The sequence below is a fragment of the Vespa mandarinia genome, chromosome 1, assembly GCF_050613455.1.
Source record: "Vespa mandarinia isolate Hongniang chromosome 1, ASM5061345v1, whole genome shotgun sequence".
Lineage (NCBI taxonomy): Eukaryota > Metazoa > Arthropoda > Insecta > Hymenoptera > Vespidae > Vespa > Vespa mandarinia.
Window position 1 is genome coordinate 5,654,653 of NC_140810.1, and position 16,793 is coordinate 5,671,445.

The following is a 16,793-nucleotide window of genomic DNA, read 5'->3' on the forward strand; positions in this document are numbered from 1 at the left end:
CCTTACGATGTAGGCACTCAAGGCATGCCAATTGGTACTCACCCTGTAAATGCCTCGCGGCTTCCAACTGGGCTGCATGAACATAACAGACGAAATTTCTCTGTTTAATCATGAGAATAAGGAGCAAAGCATATACACTCGATGTAAATGTAGATCTCGCTTTCATCTAGCATTAATGGTTATAGAGGAATAATAATAATTCTTTGACAATCGTATCTATCAATTTAACGATAAGTTAATTACCTGTGCGATATAAATGGAAAGAATGAATGAAAGAAAAAAAAGGAACATCCTCTCTTATATAATATCTTTGTAATCTTCTTATATAAGACCTTAAATACCTTCATTATGCTAAATTTGAAAGTTTTATTTAAAACGCTTTTAAAATTTTTCTTTTAGGTCAGTTAGAAAACTAAATGTATATAAGTTCTTAATAAAAGTAAAGTCTAATGTAAAAAGATTCTTTTGTCCTTTTTTATCTACAAAAAGTTATTCGAAGTATTAGATGTGACATAAACGTCAACGTGTTAATTTAGGAAGGTCATGTGTTTTTGTAAAGTTTATGTATGACGTTAGACGTTTCTCTTTTTTTTTTACGATAACACGCGGCTAATTAACGCGAAAAAAGAAACAATTATGGTTTATTATTTCATAAATTTTTATAATAGTGACTCGTGTCTTTTGTTACTTTTATAGTTTGCCTATATTTCAACGTCCAAATTTGTCTCATTAATTTGTCATTCTCCGGTGTATAGTTTCCTTTCGAGAAGTTCCAAACTCTCAAGTAATTTTCGCTGTATCAAAGAACTTCTCTTTTTTTTTCCCTCATCCCTACTCCCTTTACTATCCCATTCTACTTGCCTGTTGTTCATCGCGAATTTATTCTTGTAGTTTCCGAAGGAACATGGAATTTCTCAGAAAAATCTCTGAAGACACAGTTCTGCGGTATCTCAAAGTCTCCCTAACGTGAAATTAAGTAACCGATAAGAATCTCATTGAACGTTATTTTCGGAGTAATCTCATTAGAGTAGTTTTTAGTGTAGTTAATAAGGATGGTTGCAAAATTTGTTACTCGATGTTAATGCTTTCTCTTTAATATGGAAAGTGAATTTTTTTCTCCCTTTCTTCTTTTTTTTTTTTATTTTATAAATAACAATTACGATTTTAATCAACTTATCTCATAGACATGCAACGAACACAATAGAACATTGATTAAATGAAATATTAATTGTTTGAGAAATTAATAACTTTATCACATATAACAAATGTATATTTTTTTAATTAACAAATATTAACTTTTACTGCAGTTCGTATTAAAAATTTATTTGATTATCCAAGAATTACTCAACGATTATTAATTATTGGAAATATATTGTCGTCCTGACATTATTTCGGATAAGATCAATGTTCTACCGTATTAATTCTCAAATTCTTTAAAAAAGAATGGTTTATTTCGTTCAAAAAGAATTGTTTATTTCGTTCCACTTTCTAATCGTGTATATAGCCAAGGAAGAAAATCTTTGAATAAAAATAGAATACGTATCGCACCGTAGGGAATAAATAATGGTTTATGCGATAACGAGTGAATCTCAGGCAACATGCTACTTACCCTTTTCTCATTTTATTTGTGTTCTAATGTTTCACTCGTGTTCCTTTTCTTTGATTCATTCGCATCTCCTTTCTAACATGAAGAACTGATGTATTCATGCGCATGAAGTCACAACTTGCACTTTGAAATTACATTCCGAACGATATAGATCGTTTTAAACCGTTTCTAAACCATTTTATTTCTTCACGTTTTACACGTAAAATCATTCGTACGTACTTACATGCCTTATTTCTTTTTTATATTTATCACAGATAAATTTTATACAAGATCAAGTATTAATTATAAATTATTTTCACGTGAAATCGTAGATAGACGATTTCTTATATATTTATTTATTTAATAAAATTTTATATTTAATATATTTTCAATTTGAAATTGGTGAAATAAAAAAAATAAAATAAAAAGAAAATTAACATTAAGTCAATGTTTCTTCCGGTCATTGTACCTTTCCAAGGAGCTCGATTAAGATCGAGGTAGAAGGGTTACCAACGATCCCTCTTCCTCGTTAAAATAAAAGCTAAGGGCAACAAGGACGACGAGGCAGACGCTCGCGTTTAAAATATTTAAGCTCGATCCGCGCGCTCGTCTTAGAGAAGAAAACTACCGAATTAAGCGTTACTGTCGGCCTGAGAAATCGCTGTAAAAGAGAGAAAGAGAGATAGAGAGAGGGAAGAAGAGAGAGAGAAAAAGAAAGAGAGAGAGAGGGAGAGAGAGAGGAAGAGGGAGAGAGAGAGAGAGTTAGAGTTAGAGAGGAGACGACAATGGAAGCAGTCTGCTTAGAAATTCGTTGAGTTGGTGTCTGTCTGGAGTCTAGCGCCCGAGGAGTCGCATGAGAGAAATAGTGAGTTCGTTAGGGCGCATAAGAACTGAGATTCTTAGGAAAGAGGATGAGAGAAGAGAAAGAGGAAAAGAAAGAGAGTATGTGTGTGTGTGTGTGTGTGTAAGAGAGAGAGAGAGAGAGAGAGAGAGAGGCGAGGAAAGATCAGCTAAATGCTGACGATGCATCACACGTTGTTACGATGTGCAGTTCCTTTGAAATCGGTGAGTCATATCGTAAGGAACACGCTCGTTAGAGCCGAATATTCGTCTCTTTGATAAAATCATATCAGAGACGTAAAGTCGACGATCGGAAATTATACGTAAAGAAGAATGTCAAGATATCATTCAAGGGTACTTTCTCATTCAATAACGATTGAGAAGCGATATATCTATTCTATTATCATAATCTTTTCCTAAATTCTTTTTTTTTCTTCGTCTTTTTCTTTCTTGATCATTTCGACGAGAATCATAAAGATGATCGATCATTTGTTATAATATAGAAACGGATGTAATCATTTTCAGATAGGTAGGAGAATTCATAATATAAAATGAAGTACACTTTGAGAGGTCGAATTTCATGGTATCTCGATTTCAGAGTACCTTACCGACGACTTTGTTGGCAAGGAACTCGAGTACTACCTTTCTCATCCTTCTCCTTTTCTGTATGTTCGGCTCGCGTATCGTGTGTGCTACGGTTATCTTACGTGAGTTCGCATCGTGAGAAGCTCGATTTCCCCGAGGAATACAGAAACCAATTTCTAGGCTGCCTACTACACCGCGACCGTCCGACCGACCAAACGTTCGACCGACCAGGTGAGAGACAGAGACTCAAGAGAAGGGACGAAAGTGGCTGAGGGAGTTTGTATCTCGTGAAAAGCTTGTCGTATAAGGGGACGAGAGATATTTCAGTTAAGTGTTTGCGTGTTACGTGAGTGTACCAATCGTCTGAATAAGAGTTGGCTATATTCGTACTGTCAAGAATACACAATCTTGAAATTTTAAGAAGGATTAGTAATCTTTGATATAATATTCTTTACGATCGTTTTCAATTTGTAAATAAAATTTCTATATTTCCCATGAATTAATTCGATGTATCGTATTTCTTGTCGATTTTAATTTCATTTTTCTTCCGGTTTGATCGTCACAATATGAATTTATGAAAAATACGTCGACTTACATCGTAGCCAGAGAATTCACCCTTGCCCGGCGGTCCAGGAGGTCCTTGAGCTCCCTTTTCACCCGGTATTCCATCTCTGCCTGGTTCACCTTTTTGTCCTTGAGGACCTTCGGGTCCAGGTATTCCTATATCTCCTTTGTCACCTTTTGGTCCAGGTGGACCTTGTAATCCTCTTTCTCCGGGTGGTCCTGCTGCACCCTATACCAGAAAATATCTTTAAATGATCGATAATCGATTTGTTTTTTTTTCTTCTTTCATAAAGAGGATCAATCCATCTTATTTCATTACTTATAGTTGAAGAATTTATTATACGTACAGTTAGACCCATTTGTCCTTGCTTTCCTTCCTTTCCAGGAACACCTGGTTCACCTTTCGGTCCTTCGATCATTTTTGGCATCGTAAAGGATGTCATCAAGGCCGTTGCATTACATGTACATTCACCTGGTTCTCCTTTAGGACCCGCTGGACCGTGTGGTATTTTTATTGGCCAATCCTAAAAAAAAAAAAAAAAAATAAAAAATTAGATTAATGAAAAGGCAACGAAGTATCAAGAAAAATTTTTTGTCGAATCGCGAAGCGAATTCAATGGCAAATGGAACGTATTCATATATCGAATAGCTATGATGCCAATACGAGTGTTATGCACAGTGTTTCCTGATATGCGCTACGATATTCTCACGCTAAATCAATTCGCTCGAATAATCAGATGAATGACTGATCACGAATACGAACGTGTCATATCCGTGTACCGTAAATACGAACATCACGTATTATCGACGTACCAATGACTTATATAACGTCATGACCATAAGGGTTCAATGGAACGTAGTTATTTATTAAGGCATACAGAAAAAGATACGTTTCATTTTTTTTTACCAATTTTAGGATTGGGAATTAACGTGTAATTCTTTATTTAATTTATCACAGTTATATCTCGGTTAGAGGTATATAAATCAAGGTTTTACAGAAGGTATTAAAAAAGACTATAGACTAAACGAATTCCGAGGATCAAAAGTTTTTTGGCAAAATTTCAAGAGAGTTTTATCGCAGTATCTACAGTGTGTATAAAAAAATATGTGTCATATTAATATATAATTTTTATACACGTTATATATATGTATAACAGATAAAGATGAGATTATATTTATTATTGACTTTATCGTACTTTTTGATAATTGTCGACTTAGAGAACATTTCTTTCAATATACAAATACTATTCTTTTAACGGAATCAATAAAAAAAATTTTGCACCTCATCATTTGGATCATATCCAGGTCCAGGTGGTCCAGGAGGTCCTGGTGGTCCTCGAACGCTTTCGCCCTTATCTCCTTTTTCACCTTTCTCACCTTTCGGACCTTTGTCTAAAAGAAAAGAGATATTCTGAATATTTTATTTTTATTTGGAACGGCATTCACCGATCTGCGGGATTTGGGCATTGCCCTCTTTTGAATTTCTTACGAAAGATATTATTTCACAGAAAGCTACAGCTGCGGCTTTATGTAAATGCTATTACTCACAGTCTGGATTGGGAGGTGGAGGTGTGATGAACGGCGGTGGGTTGCCTTCCTCGTTTTTATCTTCGTCGTATTCTCGATCGATCTGCGAAGGAATAATGGAGAAAAATCGATAACGTAAATATATGTGCACGCGTTTTATTATCAAGAAAAAAAGATCATGAATTTGACAATATTACGATTTAAAATAGTTGCTCGTTCCAATTTAATTTCACGCTTTAATTTACGTATTTATGCACATATAGATATATAATAACAATTAGACGTTAAGATGATTATGAAATTGGTTATTAATTAAGCGCTTATATTATTTTGCAAATTTGTTTGATTAGTAAATCGTATTAGACTTTGGTATTAACAATTCCCATATAAAACATTCATTCGTATCATTAAAAAATAAGCAAATTGAAAATGTTAAAAGCCATATCGGTTTAATATGAAATAATGAAGATAGTAGGTTGTATTAGACTTTGGTATTAATGATTCCCATATAAGATATTCATTCGTATTGTTAAAAAATAAATAATTTGAAAACGTTAAAAGCCACATCAGTTTATTATAAAGTAGTGAAGACCGTACGTCGCATTTTCGCTGAGGTTACCACTCGATGGATGCTTTTAAAGCGAGCACATAATATTAGACACTGACGGTGATTAATGAAGTTTCAGGCAAATCAGGCGGTCGACTGTACGGTTAGCACACACGACACCTGCCCTAAGTGTTTTCCAATAATTATTAGTAATGGCGCGGTTTTATCGAAGGGGGTAGTCGTCCTTCGTTCGACATTTTTCCGTGATCGACGGACATTATTGGGAAAATATCAATGATAGAACGAATTTGATCGTTAATTTTTAAAAAATTGGATTATGAATGATGAGTAGGATTTAAAATAAAAATTTATTATATAATTTTGCTGGGACATGTACATCATTAAACATAGTTTTATATATTTTTTTACAATTTTTGTTATATTTTCAATATTAGTATTTCATGCAAATTCACATACTCAAATTTTTATTAGAAATATGCTTTCTTTTTATATTATTTTTCTCTTTTTTTTCTTAACTACGCATATATACAAATAGAAAAAAGAAAATAAAAATTTTCGAAAAGATTCCTAACCGGATAGTTAAAATCATGACCATGCACCCAAGCATTCTTCTTCCCTATAATTCACATATCTACTTTACCGCAATGCTGCATTGCCGCCCTTCGAATCATTGACATTTCAACAGAACGTTTAACGAGCAACATTTTTATAAAAAATTCATATAAAAAAAGTTGCGTCAATTAAAATTATATTTCATATTAGAAGGCTTAAGATATAAATATAAAAAATTTATAAATAAAATAATTGCACGATTATAATTAACGATCACGGATAATCGTCAGTTCATGTAATTGCTTGATTATCTTTGTAATTTATTAAGTACTAATCAACCACGTTCCGACAATATAGAATAGCAATCTGGTTTGTAATTCGTCGTTCGTTTGATTTTCTCTTTCGACTATCAGAGGTAAACATTTTCGTTACGCGAGTTCCGTTGCCATTGTTAATTTTGTGTTTTCCTACATGCTAGAGTGACGTATGTGTAGATAGATATAGATAGACATACATACAAAGATATACGTGTAAACGATACTTGAACATAGAAATCCTTTCTTTGAGGCAATAAAAACTTCGTATAATATTATTTTTATATCATTCGTATCCTTATAAGAAGGGGAGAAGAAATGATTGAAAGAGACGGAATATCTTACAATATAAAGATAAAATAAAATTACAAAGTCAAAGTTAAGTCCTAAACACAAGGAAAGTTGAAAAAAGTTTTCTCTCGAAATCGGTCGAAACGCTCTTTCTCATCCTTAGCTTTATTTTTCAACCTAAAAAAATCGAAGAGCATGACGAGACAAATTCTATGACGAGACTGAAAGAGCATGACGTGTCTTTGTCTACTAATAAAGCTTATTCCGTTAGCTTCATTGATCCTCGATGGTGGTCGTTAACAGGACATTCGAGAGACGTATCGTAGATAGTAACAGTCAGGATGAAGAGAACATATCTTAGATAGGAAGGTGACCGCAAACCATCTTCCAATCCGTCCTACGAAGAAATGCATCCATTCCTATCGGCGTCTAGTGAAATTGGATTGGCTTAATGAATTTATAGTGCAGCTGCAAGTTTAGGAAGTGGGTCGATCCAAAGACAGGTTCATCAAAACGCTATTGGCTCAGGACGTTTCTTGCACCATGTTCTGTTCTGATTCTCGTGACGAAATCTCAGATGCTTCGCTTTTAATGAAAATATCCATGTTACCCTCTATTAATCATTATTACTTTAGTTTTGGAATCATTGAATTCTTTTTAATTGACCATGAGATATACAAAGCAATTAGTTTGGATAAAATAATTATTAGATTCTTTCATTAAATAATATTTTTCTAATTGTAATATATATGAATTACTTTTTTATATTAATGATTTGCGTCTGTTAATCTTATTTTTGAATTATATATCATCAAAGTTTTCTTTACAAATAACAAATAATTAAGTCATTTAATAATAAAATTACTAAACAGAAAGTTTTATTTGTTCAATCGATCTATTCTCTAAAAGAAAATTGTTAAAATGTTTCGTACGTCGAAGTATTTTCGTTATAATACAAATTTCGATCGACAAAAATCGCATTCGTATTCTTATCGCCAGCCGTTCTGAACGAGCCCTTAATTCTGCGCGCGTCGCATCAGATGGCACATGGTGTTACAATCGACTTCGTAAAGCGAGCAATCGAATGCACATAAAAATGAACGCGCGTGACATTGCCTGCAGAAAGATTTGATTTGAAAATTCGTGAGACCGAGTGAAAATCTCGAGTGAAAATGGGAAGATTTTTTTTTTTTTATATATTTAAACATTCTATCAAATTTTTAATCACGTTCGGACAATGTTACTTATGGTAATAATAATTCGTTGATTTTATTCAAACAGAGATAATTTTTTTATTTTCAAATTTATCTAGACTTTGAATTAAAATGGCAAATATTATTTCGAATGAAACATATTTATTCATTCGAATTAAAAATTTTTAAGTTTTATAAAGATATACGAAAAATGAGAAGCCTTAGACATGATAGAATATATATACATACATATGAAGGTTTCTCATCTTATGAATACTACAAAAAGCAATAATTAGATGACGTTATCCTGTTTACTCGGAGTTTACCTCATGGATTTCAATTTGCACATGTCCATCTTGATGTCCAGCAAATTAAATTGTCCTTATTCCAAAGGATGCGCATGATAGCGGTCGGAATAGAGATCAGTCTGGAATCTCTCACGGTGACCTTACTTTATTAAATTATCATGGTTGAAGGAGGAAATTGTGCACGCGCGATCGACCAACTAAATAGTATTGTAATTAAATATTAGTTTCTCGTATAAGGAATTACTTTTGTTAATTTTCTATAAAGTTAAATGATTTTAGATTAATGAATGTTTAAATTGTACAAAGGATTGTGTCTTATTGTTAAAGATACAAAATAACAAATATAAAATATTCAATTAATATTAAACCTTGTAAGAAAGTCAATGGGAAAAAATTTAATGGAGTTAGTACATCTTTTTGAATTTAGTTAGTGAATTTTGGTACACGTGATAGAGATCCGTAAACTTCACTCGGATTAAGTCAAACTCCATAATGACTGGGGTGGATATTGAAGCATGAGATCCGTAGTAAAGTCGCCATTGCGAAATCCTAACAGCATTCGAAGATTATCCTTTCAGTATTTACGAGATTATCTTCATAACCCAATTCCTAGATTTCTCTGTCTCTTACGAGACGATTGACATCCTTTTGAATGAATCCTTAGTAGGATGTCGTTCTTCTTTGAGGATTATTATTTGACAATCTAAGTTGAAAGCTTCATTTCGATAAACCGGTGTGGCATGTTTTAGTCAAATTAAAAGCGAAGCTCGATTAATAGGAATTTTAAAATTCGTTTTACTTAATAATTATTGCAATTCTTCCAATAATTATAGAGAATAGTTAATTGTTTCGATAAGAAATATCCAGTTTAGTAGGTTATCAATTTCGTTAGTAAAAAACGGCACACAACATAAAAAGCTGTAGAAAATTTTTGTTAGTACGAATGTTGTAAAGTTCAAAAAAGGTATAATTTTTATTTAGTAAAACTTTTATTTAGTAAAATTTTTATTTAGTAATTTTTATTTAAAAAAGAAAAAAAAAAAGAAACTTTGAACTCTTGTCTACCTTATCCAAGTCAATTTCTGCCATAACACTGAATGTATCGACATCCTGATCTCCGGATCCAAATTCTCCGTCTGAGAGAAACTATAAAGAGAATATTACATTAGCCAGTTTCGAAATACTATAGTAATCGCGCTTATAACTGCTCGTCCCGTTTCTCTCCCTGCGACGTCCTAATTATAGTTTCATAGCTTCGAAATTCTTCGATATCGCACGATGTAGCAGCGCATTAAATTAGACGATAAATCGTTCGCGTATGTCGTGGATGTTCATCGTATTAGATTGCATCCTGTACAGCCGAGATACAGCTGGCGAAGTTAATGCGTTCTTGAACATAAAGTTGGCCATAGTGTTGTCGAAAATTGGATACTTGCAAGTTTATGATCTTCAGCTTAACCCTACTGAATTATCAACTTTGTAATATACAACGAGTGCCTCGTTGTTTCTACGTTTCTTGTAGGATATTCATCTGTCTAGGTAATGATTTCACTCATGATAATCTCATTCTACCTCTGTTTGGAATATTAAATGTTAATTATACAACGTTACTAATTACAACGTTTCTAAAGTCTACATTTTCGCGTTGTTTGGATTACAACATTAATGTAATATCATAAATATATTCTCTAATATTTCTCTTCAATCTCTTTTTCACATCGTTGATCATAGAATAATATAAGAGAAATATGTAAATTGCTTAAACAGATATTACCAATGCTATAATTTGTGTAGACGGAACATACGAGTTTCACAGGATGATTCTCTACTTGTAAAAGTAACTTAAATATCTTAAACAAAATGATTTATTAAATTTCAACTAAAAGTTACGTATTCTGCGTTTTTCATTTAATAGATTTATAATTTAAAGAGTGATGCAACAGCGTAAGCTAATTATACTCTGGTGGTAGCGGGTATATTGAATTTCGTCGAAATTTGTTTAAAAAATTAGTGGTATAACCGAGACAAGCACTCATGAATATTACACATAGAGATACTCCCTCGTTCGGACCACTCTGTAGTATATTAATATGATCATAGTGAAATATCGCATATGCTTTTCGTTTATGTGTATGGAACGGAATCGAGTTAAACTTTATCGCATTCCAGTGATTTCTGATTTGGCACGTGCTCCTCTCAATTATTCAAATTCTCTGCTTGCATTGCTTCACGGAGAGGAGATACTCTGCACATTTCGAAAGCTAAACTTTGCGAAACGTGAGTACGTAATTACTTGAAGATCTATTTTCGGCTGACTTGAAAACGTCATCGAAAAATAATTTATGCTTTTAAGGCTAACAATAACATGAAATATTAATACTACTTATTCCACATTAGCTATTATTTCATAATAATAATGCTATTTATTGAATTGTAACGCTATTTATTTAATAGAAATTGGTTCATCACTATCTATGAAGTTATTTCAAAATAAAAAGAAATCGCCGACTATTATTTTCAAATGTAATAATATTATGTTAATGTTATTAATAATGTTAGATCGGAAGATAATTCTTTAACTTATTCCTTTATTGTGCCAGATAAATAATCAAATATTTAATACTCAGCAAATCCATACTTTAGCATATTTGATACAAACGAATCTGAAAAAATTAACTCTTTCTGTTGAATAATAAATATAGGTTTATAAATTGCTATTCACACACATACACACACACACAGAAGAAGGATACACTCGATCTCGATCACGAAATGATCGAAAATATCTAACGTTATCGCCCAAGAAAATATTATTTTTATTATTGATTAAATTATAAAAGATATGAACGTGAAATATCAGTAACTATGAACGGGCTTTATTTACGATAAGTTGAACAAATCGTAAGTGGTTGAGAAGTTAAGAAAGTTCTCACAATCAATCGATCTTCTCTTTCGTCGATCAGTCTTTCGCGTTGTATCGGTGAAACAAAGTGAAAATAATTCGTCAAATCTTTTTTCGAATCTATCTTAATTGTGAACTTAGTGAATTGATCCTATGCTTGTTTTTCAATTCGAAGATTTTAACTTCGTCTTTTTTTTTTTTACCATTTTCATAATTAACCTTTCCCTATTCCATCCTTCCCTCTTTCCCTCTTCCCCTTCGAGATTAACGCTTTACTAAATTAATTACGATACGTTGGCAATCTAATAAATTACTTACTTTGATGAAATTACTTTGTTCACCGACTTAAAGAAAAACGCGAGAGTCTAAAACAAAGGAGATTAATGATGAGACGCAAATTGTAATATTCTATGATATCCTTGCGGAAGGTGCATGACAAAACGTCAAACCATCAAAAACTTTTGGAAAAAAAGATCGTGGAATAGTTAAAAGATAATTAAAATTAATTTCCTTATCTAAATAATGTCTTTCAGAGAATGACGCTCGATTAAAGCGAGATGTCTTATGACTACAGTGTTCTTCTTGGATTTTAGTTGGAATACGATTGTCCGATATGAATTTGGAAGCCGAAGCTGCGTCGTGGAAAAAGTTTAATTAAATGATCTTAAACTTTCTCAGTCTAACGATGCGAAGAACGAGGTGCAGCGTAGACGAAATACAAACGTTTATGAAGAATGATTTTAGAAATGAGAAAAGATAAAAATATTCATTATATGTTGTAACGATAATAATAATAATGATGATGTTGATGATGATGATGATGATGATGATGATGATGATGATAATGGCATTACTCATATAAAAAACCTACAAGAGTATAATCTTTATGATTAAAATGTTAAGTAGTAAACTGAAAAATTAACTCGACTGTCTCATCTGGAGTTTAGAAACTTAGCTCTTAAATGTTTAATATTATTTTATTATTTAATTGTACGTCAGCTCTGGTAAAATGATTAATTTTATACTTTATTTCACTGTCTATTATCTTCGTTTTATCGTTTCTCTCCTTTTTTTTTTTCTAAATCATTTTGAAAATCATTATCTTGATACAATAATTTTTAGAGAAAAACAACAGTCGGTGAACATTTCTGTTTTGCCTTTTTTTGAATTTATCTTTTTTATATTTCACCTATGAAAAACGTTGAAGTTTTGATAAAAATCTAATGAAAGTTTTTCCAATCCGTTTAACTTCTCGCTGTATTTACCTCATTACGTATATTTTCGAAGTTTCCAAAAGTTTTTACAATATTTCGAACTTTTTCCTTTATTTCCCAAATAAACGCAATAAACAATGTAATTTATTTTATGTGCTTACCAATCAGAATGATACGTTTTTGAAAAATGGTATGTTTTTTTTTTTTTCTAAATTATTTTATAACTATAAGTGCGCGCATGTTACGTCCTATCTTTTTACAACGAAGTATCGTGAATTTCACATGGTTGTGTGTGCATGTATGTGGTGTTATACGAAACGATGAATTTTAGTTGGCCCAGTTTGGATTTTCCAGTACAGACGATTGAAAGAGATTTATGTCAGCTGTCGTTGTATCAGATGAAAAAAAATCAGATTATTCTTATCGTATATTCGAAATTTAGTTAGCGAGAGAGACAGAGAGAGAGAGAGAGAGAGAGAGAGAGAGAGAGACTCGAATTTTATTGGAAAACGGACATGTTATAAGCAGTAGTATGTATTATTTCGCATATATTTATTTTGGTTTTTACAAATCGATATTGAAAAATTTTAATTTAGTTTCCTTGTTTGTACGTATCTATGCGTTTGTAAGTATTATATGTATATGTGCGTATGTATTATATGCATATATGTGCGTGTGCGATATCTTTCTATGGGATTGTTGTAACGACTTGTATTTGTCACCATCGATATAACATTGATTTTAGTTCTATCATGTGATTTTTTAGAAAGGACGTATAAGCTTTTAAGATTTCGGTTATAAAGTATTTGAAAGTCGCGTAACAGACATTATAATTCTTTAGAATGTTTCCATCTTTCTTTTTCCTTTCCTTTCTCTCTTTCTCTCTCTCTCTCTCTCTCTCTCCCTTTCTGTCTCCTTTCTCTCTTTCTCCCTCTCTTTTCTTTCAAGACCTTTTCTTCATTTCCGTTCTGCTCTTCTTTTCTTTTTTTTTCTTTTCTTTTTTTCTCTACCAGCAGAAACGTATTTAACGTCCCATGAAATTAGAACCCTCGACACCTTTGAGAGAATGAGAAGCGCGAAATTTCTCTCTTCCAGTTGCTTGCGATGACTTCGAAGAATATCTCTTTCTTTTCATTTTCTTATTTATTTCTCTACCTTCCTTTTATAGAAGAGATATACGTGGATGACATATGCAATTATATTCCTTTCTATCGAATGTTCGGTTCTTTCTTCTTCTTTCAAATTAATTTCATTTATACGTCGTTGTTTGTAACGAGTTTTGTTGTAATGTCAAGTTGAAAAATGTACCGAAAGGGACGAGTTAAACAACAACCTCCATTTACCAAAGAAAGTAGGACAAATTATAATTGTTCTAATTGAATCGTCTGCAGAGCATGTTATGAAACTACGCACCGGCTATGCCAGTGAAACAATTTCATTTTTCGCCAACCATGAATCGTTAAATGGTGTTAGTAAAAAATTCTTTAAATATTTTTCGTTTATAATTGGAATTAGAACGGATTTCAATGGTACGAGGTTGATATCAATTGTAACAGAAGAACGTTTATATGTTGTGAAAGAACTAAGTACGTGAGCCTCGCATATATTGCTTTAGTTAGTGGGATCACGTACGAGAAAGATACATGCGAATTTCGTGAGGTATATTCCGAGTCTAAAAAAAACTTTGTTAGGGTGTTTGTTCTTTTGAGATTAATTAAATAATTGAAATATTTGTTTACTTGTATATACTTATTTATAATTACCATTTATCAATTTGTTTCGATTTGTTTTGAACCATTTCGTTTTGCATTATTGATATTGTAATATTTATTTATTAATCGAATATATTTTTACTATGATATTTTACTTTTAACTTAACTCTTGTCGGTTTCCTTTTTAGAATCATTTCATTCTCCACGCTTTTGCCGATCCGCTAATGTTGACTTCTTTTTTTTCGATCCCAAGCGAATTGCCAGACACAGTCATGTCGAGAACGACATGCCGCCGGCTCAGACATGAATTTGGATTATTGTTATTAGCATGAATTTTCATGAAACGCTCCAACTGTGTCCCGTTCTTGCCTCCAGCGACTTCACAGGAAACGACTCGCGAATAATAAAGGAAATTTTTGGATATAACTTTTTCGAAGTGATTTTATTGTTTCAACGTTTACATCTTACACGATTCTAGCGTGTTAGTGACTCATTATAAAAGAAATTTTTGACAAATTAGGAGTCATTATTTCGGAAGAGTTAGACGAGTAACCCGATCTTAAGATTTTTACGTATCTTATAATTGGTGATATGTGTGGTCATAAAATTCATGTTACATCCTCACGAAACTTTTGATCACTCTTGACCATATCATCGACCGACATACGATCCCTGTAGTTTTGTTGAGACGAGCTCTTCTTTCCTCCTTGTTCCAAGTATTTCGTGTTATCTTTTTAACTTTCTCTTTCGCATCCAATAGCTCGATCAACCGGTCAGATTGGTCTCGAGTTTCGTCCGATTCTAGCGACGAAAACCTATCGTTATTGGCATGTCCATCGCGCTTTGTAATTCGAGCATTCGATTATTTTCATCCGATCCTTTATTCGGGAGAAAAAACAAATCGATGATAATATCGACTATGAAATGAACTGTAGTTTGCTTTTAATTCGATTTTTGCAATAATCTATTTTGACCCAATGAAGCATACAATTTCTATTATTGATAATCGAGTTAAATTCTCTCATCGAGGATGCTATTTACGAGATATATTCACTTTAGCTATGGCAAGCGTATTATTTGTACGTTTGATGTATTCTGCCTGCAGAGATATACATATAATATGTACAACAAAATATATATACATATATATATATGTATATATATATGTATGTTTGTATATAATTCGCAAATTAATAGTCCAGTTTATGTCACACGCTAGTTAAGCGTTCTAAATGTTATATGGTATTTGAAATTTATACCAAACTTACTGTACGTGCCATATAAATACTGCAACATCTAAAGATTGTTACGAGAATGTTGGAACTTCAGATCTTAAAGGAAATTTCTAAAAAAAAAAAAAAAAAAAAATTGTCAGTATTTGTATCTTCAATTTGAATTTTGAATCAAAATAATTTATTCTTATGTTTTTTTCCTGTCAAGAGAAAATTTTCCCATGCGAAATTACTCAAGATTTTTCCAATCCACAAATTTAATCCCTAGTTCAAAGTTAAGTTTGTATTTTTTTATTGTAATGTCACGCAATAATAAAAGTGTCAACGAAAATGCCTGTGGATTTGTCATTTTAACAGAGTCAGCTTAATTGTTAATCTCGATTCTTTCGTTCTTCTCATATTCACATTATACCAATGACAATAGCCTAGATGATGGGCATAAATTCAGATTTGTTTTTTAATCGTATTTCAAAACCGATATGAACGTTTTTAAATCGATTTGTCTCATTTTGCGAAGAAAAAGGATAATCCGTTTATAATGACAAATCAAAATGTTTTTCTTGGAACAAAGAACGAAAGGTTAAAATTAATCGATGATAATAAATTAGGCGAACAAGAAAAAGGAATTTTTCTTTGTACCCATAACAATTACTTATTACGAATCTTATTCTATGAAATTATATTGCTGTTGTATATAATCACATTCTCATTTCGTTTTCTCGCCTTTAGTTTTCTTCTTTTTTCCTTTTCTTATTTATGAAAAGAAGAAAAAAAAATCATAATAGTTACATTTCATTCCTCTATCTTAAAGCAACGAGTACATTTGTACATCTATACTTGCGTGTCCTGTATCGTCGAAACTTTGGTGAAATTTCATGAAATCAGAGCTTCACCACAATCATAACTCTTCCCTCCACGATGCTTGCAACTTCCATTAGGTATCTTCCTCTACCTTTCGTAAACCGAAGCGCATCTCGCTTTTTATCGGCACAAAGCACGGAACGATGGCAGAATTCTCAAGCCACGAATGCTGTTGCCAAAGGAATGGAATTATTAATCGCGGAATTTCCTTTTGCCTTAAAGAATTAACCAATATTAAATAATTTTCTTTTCATCCTTTCGAAGGATAACTCTAAAAGGATAATCGTTCTGGGAAAATAATATATAACTAAAGCGAAGGGAAAAAAATGTAAAACTTTTAAGATATTTTCTCGACTTGAAGTTGCATCATTTTTAAATGCATGATGATAATTTTCATATAACGCGTATTGAAATTAATAAATGAAATCGTTCGACATCGCTCACGTCACTTTTATATAACATATATGATGCATTTAATATGCTTAATGAAAAAAAAGAATAAAAAAAAGACCAACTCAAGTGTCAATAAAATGAAGTTTTGGCTT

The 16,793-nt window shown here is 32.2% G+C and overlaps 1 protein-coding gene across 5 annotated transcripts in view; it reads right to left on the bottom strand.

Annotated features, from left to right (window-relative positions):
* Mp (collagen XV/XVIII-type protein multiplexin) overlaps window positions 1-16,793 on the bottom strand; it is a 205,225-nt gene that overhangs the window by 5,729 nt on the left and 182,703 nt on the right. For 3 of the 5 annotated variants that reach the window (XM_085660425.1, XM_085660420.1, XM_085660431.1), the window contains 6 exons: window positions 9,393-9,473; window positions 5,123-5,204; window positions 4,857-4,966; window positions 3,922-4,098; window positions 3,606-3,803; window positions 43-72 (listed from right to left, as the gene is read on the bottom strand). In XM_085660425.1, coding sequence (XP_085516551.1) covers window positions 43-72; window positions 3,606-3,803; window positions 3,922-4,098; window positions 4,857-4,966; window positions 5,123-5,204; window positions 9,393-9,473 — 678 coding nt within the window. The remainder of the gene's footprint in view (window positions 1-42; window positions 73-3,605; window positions 3,804-3,921; window positions 4,099-4,856; window positions 4,967-5,122; window positions 5,205-9,392; window positions 9,474-16,793) is intronic. The other 2 variants (XM_085660434.1, XM_035873604.2) reach the window with 2 other exon arrangements.